The 7,051-nt window shown below is 46.7% G+C and overlaps 1 protein-coding gene across 1 annotated transcript; it reads right to left on the bottom strand.

The window, feature by feature from the left end:
• Positions 1-2,394: 2,394 nt before the first annotated feature.
• On the bottom strand, positions 2,395-6,496 carry LOC142435702 (melanoma antigen preferentially expressed in tumors-like). The gene is made up of 3 exons (XM_075539890.1): positions 6,489-6,496; positions 3,540-3,838; positions 2,395-3,365 (listed from the first exon to the last, which is right to left on the bottom strand). Exons 1-3 carry the CDS (start codon positions 6,494-6,496, stop codon positions 2,395-2,397), a joined length of 1,278 nt encoding a protein of 425 aa, XP_075396005.1.
• Positions 6,497-7,051: the final 555 nt, after the last annotated feature.

Here is a 7,051-nt window from a genome sequence, read left to right as displayed (position 1 = left end):
TTACATTTACCAAACCCAGTAAACCTTTTTTACTTTACACGAACGCAAACCAAGGAAATAGCAGTTAAAGTCTTGACTCAGGTCCTGGGACCCACCCACTCTCCAGTAACTTACAAGTCTATACAGACAGATATGACAGTCAGAGGCGGGCAGCCGTGCGTTGGGACCTGGCAGAAGCTGCCGCCCTTACAAAAGAAGGTGTCAAACTAACACTAAGAGAGCCTATCCAGACGTTATCTACCCACAAACTGCAAAACCTTCCCTCACACCAAGTCCTGTCTTTGCTGTCTCCCAACAACCTACAAAAAATCCACCTTAAGTTTATTGAAAACCCTAATAGAACCCTGTGCCAGGCTCCCTCTCTCAACTCCGGCTGGTCATAAACTCTTCCTCAGAGTCTCTCACCTCCTTGAAGCAACAAATTGCATCCCTGGCTCAGGTAACCCTTCAGAACCACCATGCATTAAATCCGCTAACAGCTGACAAAAAAGTACACACACTCTATCAATGAGTCAAAAGCTGTTAAATAAAATGTTAAAGGACTCTATAACATGGTCAGGGAAATAAGGAAACCTCAGTGGGGCACCATCAACCCCTCCTCACGGAGTTCTGTAAAACCACGTCCTGGATTATGCCCCTCGAGGGACCTCTGGGAATAATTTGTGTACTGTTACTGTTGCCTCCCTCTGTTTAAATTTTTCCAGGACCAAATGAAAGCCATCTCCAACCTGCCCTTCAGCCAACTCTTGCTTCGCCCTTATAGTCTGCTGCCAAATAAACCGGGCCCGAACTTTCCAGCTCTTAATCCCCCCTTCTTTGTCCTATCACAGCAGGAAGTAGTGAACCATAGAACACCACACCTATTTCCACTATTAAGAGTTTTGATGTTTGGGCCAGGTCCGAACTATGCAGCCTCTTCCTCTAACTCTCCCTGAAGATGGCCTGCTGTTCTCTGGGGCCCCTTCCCCCCAGCTCACAAGGCCAGAGCTGGACTGTGCAGTCCCTGCCTCCAGCATATTAAGGAGCTCATCTCTCCAGGCCGGGTCTGTACAGCCCCTTCCCTCAGTGTTCCGGGACGATTTACTCACAGACCACATCCTGACTCAGACCCTGCACCTGCAGCCCCAGAAGGCCTTCCTTCCCCTCATGAGCACATACATCCTTGGCTCAAACCCTATATATGTCCCACAATTCACTGCTAGCATCGATTTCCCTGATCTAACTCGCTGTGTCTCAGAACCTGTCCGGGGGCTGAAGATGCCCGTCCTTCCATGCTCTCCCTTCCTTCCCAGGAGTTCTTTCCCTACCTGAATAAAATCTTTCTCAACTTCACATTCCTGGCAGAGGAAAGTTGTATGTTCCATCGCTGATTCCCTGCACTCTGCCTAACTGGTCTACTCCCCACAACCTTTCTGTGAAGGGGTGTTCAGTTGCCTACAAATGGGCTTTGGGTCTGCAGTCTGCAATCACCCTCATTTACAATGATTAAACATATACTTTGTATTGAGCCCTTGATATTGGCTACTCTTTTTTCCTCCCTCCCCTGACCGTCGTGACACCTTGATAAATTATGCACTACTATTTTAGCAGTTCTGAAACCTTTATATCTGTAATCATTAAATTTTTTATTCTGATTAAAGAAATCAGATCTTTCCCAGGCATAGTGAGCCTGTAGGGCAGAGCAGAACTGTCCCAGTGGGTTTCTGAGAGTATAAATCCTGTTTTTAGTGGTTCTAGAGTTGGATTACAAACATCTGGATCTATGTACCAGAGACCGAGAAGGAAATGCGTCCCAGACCCGGGCCATTCTTACAAACTTTTTGTTTTAGCACAGCACTGCAGCCCCTGTGTCAATCCATCCCCTTGAGGGCCTTCCTCGTTTCACTGCCTCTCCAGATTGCCAAATATGACGTCCATCCCCAGAGACCACTCTCCTGATCACACCTTCAAAGTGCTAAAAACACAGTGGCACCAGCCTCGTTTCTAAAGAACACTCTGCTTTCAACAAGTACAAGGTCAGGCAAGGGACAAAACGGTGCATGCAATCTGCTCAGGAAACATGCTACTGAACTGGATTCAAATTTTTATGGTTTGACTGTGTCCATGTTTAAAACAGCAGCTATAGCATTGCTTTCCCCTAGAGAATGATTTGCAAAAATGCCTTGTGTGTTATTTGAGTGTCCTGGTGACTGAGAATTCTTGAACACCATCATCATAATGTACATAAAAATAAGATATGAAGCACATCTTGTTTCAGCTAAGGATATCCTGGCATTGTGAACTAATTTTTAATGATATCCAAGTAAACATGTTTTAATAAAGTTACACAGTGTAGTCTATGTTTTTAATTTTACAATTTTTACATAAATGCATTTGAATTAGAGGATAGTCACATCAGTCCTGGAAAATGCAGGTGATTGAATGATCGTCTATATCAGTATCACATTGGCAGACCAGCAAGCTGTTCCACTTTCCCAAGTCCTGGAGTGTCCGTTTCAGCTTGGCCATATACACGGGAAGCTTCTCCTGTTGGAGAGGGCCCTGGATGTCCAGGTAACACTCGAGAGGGATAGAAAACTGCAAGAGTTGCAGCTTGCACAGAGGGAGGGTGTGCCTCAGCAAACCCTCCAGGGTAGCCACTGGGACCGGGATTCCATAGAACCTGAAGAGCTGGAGCTGGGAGCAGTGTCCAAGGGCAGGCAGGATGGCTTTGAGCTGGGAGTCTGTGATCCCACAGCCACCCAAGTTCAGCATCTGGAGAGTGTCAGAGGCGCTCTCCAACAGAACTTGCAGCGACTGAGGATTGAAGCCAGTCAACTTGATTCTACTCAAATTCAGGGATCTTAGGGACTTGGTGCTCGGACACAAGGACAGATCTGTGAAGTCAGACTCAGAGAGTGAGCACTCTGTTATCCAGAGCGTCTTCAAGGGGGCCTCCAAGCATGCAAACACCTGGTCCACGTGACCTTCCAGGAACTGAGCAGGGTCCAGATACAGCTCCTGGAGCTGGTGTAGATGGTGTAACTGTGAAGCCAATAGGGAGACTAGATTCTTCACTTCGTCCTCCTCCCTCCAGGAGTTCAAGACGATTCCAGAAAGAATCAGTCTTCTCAGATGAACCATCTGGCCCAGGAGAGGAGCTAGCCTGGCCAGGGTAGAGAGTTCCCACGTGCAATTCACTGCCACCTCCTGGACACGGTTCAACTGCGTCATTTTCAGGACCTTCTCAATAATTTCCATTCTAGTTGACGTATTAAAAATCTCCAGCTTCCTACAACAGAGAAGGAGCTGGCCCTGTCTCTGACTGACCCTTTTAAGGAGGAATGTGAGCACTTTATCCAAAGTGGCTTCGAAGAAGCAAAGGTCTAGGACCAACTCCACAGAAGGCCTGTTAGACATTGATTTAGACCTTCATGCCCTCTTTCTAGGGGGCTGGGCTGCCTGTAAGTCGTCTGATGAACCATGGGCACCTGGATCAGACCACAGGTTCCAGGAATTGCTGTGCGCGTGTGTGCAAAAATCTAAAACTTTCAGCTGACATCTCCCAAGGTGAACCTTCTGGGCAAGCAGGACATCTAGTCCATCCAACACAGCTTTTAAAATGTCCTGGGGGAGCTTCTGAGCTCCTATCAGAGTCCCCAGGGGCATGCGTGTGAAAGGCCAGGTAGCCACCATCACCTTCAATGTTGCAAGGTGCCTTCCAGTAACAGCTGCTTTGAACAGAGGCAGGAAGAGAGGACTGGGCAGGCAGCGCAGCTTGGCAATGGCTGAGGCCTCGTCCTTCAGGAAGCTCTGGCTTGCAAGGTCCACAAGACTGGGTGGGCTGTACCTCTTCATGCTGATTCAGGTGCTCCAGCAGGAATGTGAATCCTTGTTGACCAGAGAAGTGTCCAGGAACTTCTCTCAACTCGAAGACAGCCAAGGTGCTGAAGCGTCTCAAGGTTTTAGGTTGGGTGTAAGTTTGGGCTCTTCTGACTACTGTCGTTTCACAATCTTATGCCAGGTCAGAAGGCCTGTGGGGTCCAAGCTGTCAGTCAGGTGATGCCAATCTAGTTGTAGTATCCTAACCATGGAAAGAAAAGCAAAGAATGCGCTCAGAAAGGTCTCATTTCTGCTGAGTCAAACACAGCACCAGGGAATTCCCTATCGATTGTGTTTCCTATAGAATCCCACCACAGAGGGGATTGTAGCATATGAGATTTCATCAACAAAACGATGTTGTTATAGCCAACTGCAAGTTCAGGGGTGACTTCATCATGACAGTGTTGCTAAACCACTGAGATCAATGACCCAGACTGTGGGACTAATGTTTCTAGGAAACATCATCCTTTTCTGGTGACTTGGATTCACCTGTGTGCGCAGTTCAGTACGTCAACAAATGCATCCTTCCCCCTCATTCTGGAAACACTGACCCCAGCTCAGGTGAGGTCTCCTCAGTCAGAGCAGTTTTTAACATGTACCTAGAGAAGGCATACAATACTTTTCTGAACTCACCAGGTAGACTTTGCCAAGGCCTAAATGGAAATTCAGATGCCAGATGATGGCTATTCTTGACTCAAGTTGATCAATCCAAGATGGGCAATTCACGTGGCAGACTGCTCCCGCACAGGCTGTGCAAGCTGACCAACAACGTAGACAGTTTTGAGAGAGAGTCCACACATGCATACAGAGTGATCTCAGCACAGAGGTGATTGCACCACAACAGACAACATCAGGGCCAATTACAACATCATAAGGAAAACTCTCTGAGAATTCTAGCCCATAAACCTGACACAGAATCTACCCAGTCACACAATACTCACTAGCAACCAACACCTGTGTTGTAGAAAACATAAGACATGTAGAAAAGGGAGTGTTGAGAAGCCATAGTTCCAGAGATGGCCTCATCACCGTGAACTTCACATATGCAAAAATGATTAAGTCTGCTGGGATTTATGAAACAGATTCCCCTTAGACAAACAGTCATATTTATTCCCCTTCAAATATGAGAACGGTGTTAAATCATTCCCAAAGTTTAATAAAGTCCATTGAGAGTAGAGAGTTTCAGAGCAGACATTAGACACATTAATTGGTCCAGTGTTGTGAGACAGCACTTCTTGTTAAAAGTGACTCCATCAGTCATGTGCCCCTAGTGACTACGTCAACTTTGGATGGATCTGCTTGGAGCCTCACACTCAACTTTACAAACATATGGGGATCATTTAACTCTGCCTTGCAGCTGTTCCTGGAGGCAATGCACAGGAAGGGTTGCCCCTCATTGTAATCATTCGGTGCTGGGGGGGGGCGTTTCTTGTAGCACCCATGTTTCCAGGTGTATGAGGACGACAGTGCAGGAACTGGGGGTCCAAACGCCACACTGGATGCACCTCGTTCTATCTTCCAGATAGTAATTTTTACCCCAAGTCTCTGTGGACTGTATTCCCGTTGTGATAATTCATTTCATGTTTAAATGTGCTGGAATCAACAACAGGGAAAATCCCCAGGCTTCTGTCAGCACTGTTAAAGGCATTAAATGTTTGAATTCTGCCTTTAGTCCCTTTACCAAACATTGCCTTATCATTTCATAGTTCACTATGCTGGAAATTGACACAAAGCAGAACTACATCGTCCAAAATAATAACACGCAAAGTTCACTCTCTTTGAGTCTCTTGCAAATCACTAGGGATTCCAAGGCTGCCGACTTTCACAGTAACAAAGAGTCATCTTTACTCAGGAGACGTTGCAGGGGTTCATCCTCCAGTCTCCGTCTGACACACAAGTAAGACACTCCAAGGCCAATTCACTACCTTCGTATCCACTCTGAGTCATCACAACCCTGTAGGATGAGTAGAACAACCCCTTTGGGCTCCTGAGACTGTCAGTCTTTATAAGAGTATAAAGCCTCCTAGTTCAGTCAAGGCGTGCTGGTGATTTCAAACCACTGACCTTGCAGTAAACAGCCCAATGCTTAGCAGCTAAGCCATCAGGGCTCCATGGGTGTGGGTGGTGGTCGGTGTAATTTTTTAGGTATGGGATTTTTTTTCCCGTTGTGTCTGTGAGTGAACTGATGTCCAGCCTGCCTCAAATCTCTCCACTCCTGCTCACACGTTGTTTGATACGGACCTGTGCCAAAGCCTCAGTGAGAGCCACGCTACTGAGCCCCACACTCCAAACTCTAGGTCCTCCCCCCTGATTTCCTAGAGACTCTATGGGCTTCTCTCGTCCCAGTAGTTCTCATTTCAACTCACAAATGTAGTGCCCGGCAAGCCCTCAATATAAGTTGGGATATCACAATGGGATCTTCTACTGACCCCAGTGACTCCACCAGTTGATGAATCCAAGATGGGCAGGTGAGTAGCAGGCTGCTTCCTTGAAAGCTGCGGAAGCCGTGCAAGCTGAGAAATCCAAGATAAACAGGCAATAAGACCATTTACTCTCTCAGTTCCAGAGATCTGGAGATCCAGCCAAGGGTCCGAGAGCTTTGTGAGTCACAGCCTCACAGATACTACCTCTCCATGGTTGTCTTATCACAACAGATCTCATCACAGTAGGGATGGAATTAGAGGGAATGCCCACAACATAACAGAAATACCTGTGAGAATTCTGGCCCACAACCTTGACATGCAACTTCAGCAAAATATAACCTTACACGCATCACACATGAATGTCCAAACCATCTCACGAGCAGATTTGACTAATTGATCACTAGTGACAGGGACCTGGGCTGGCTGTAGGATGCCATCACTAACATCATGCATGAAGAAAGCAAAATCATTCACCAGACAGAACAGAACGATGAAGGTGGAAATCAGAGACTCAGAGTCTGCCATTGGTGGGGACGTCGTTAAAGGAAAAGCGAGAAATGATGAAGGAGCAAGACTGAGCATAACATTTCAAAGGGCAACTTAAGAAGACAAAGGAGCATGGCAAAAGCTTGCTGTCCAAGGGGAAAATAATCAAATCGATAAAATGAGGACAAAGGGAATTTGAATCCATACATGTACTACAGAAAACAGAGGTGGAAAAGGGCAGATACCCCAACAAAGCTTTGCCTGACATAGGCCAAAGGAAA

Source organism: Tenrec ecaudatus, chromosome Y (genome assembly GCF_050624435.1).
Source record: "Tenrec ecaudatus isolate mTenEca1 chromosome Y, mTenEca1.hap1, whole genome shotgun sequence".
Classification (NCBI taxonomy): Eukaryota; Metazoa; Chordata; class Mammalia; order Afrosoricida; family Tenrecidae; genus Tenrec; species Tenrec ecaudatus.
Note: the sequence above shows the minus strand (reverse complement) of the source record. Positions and strands in the feature narration are given on the sequence as shown.

What these genes read in the sequence shown, in the direction of transcription:
- LOC142435702 (XM_075539890.1), bottom strand. An exon ending in GAAGGTTCACCTTGGGAGAT is followed by an intron (nt 3,366 to 3,539) that starts GTCAGCTGAAAG and finishes AGTTGGTCCTAG; the next exon opens with ACCTTTGCTTCTTCGAAGCC.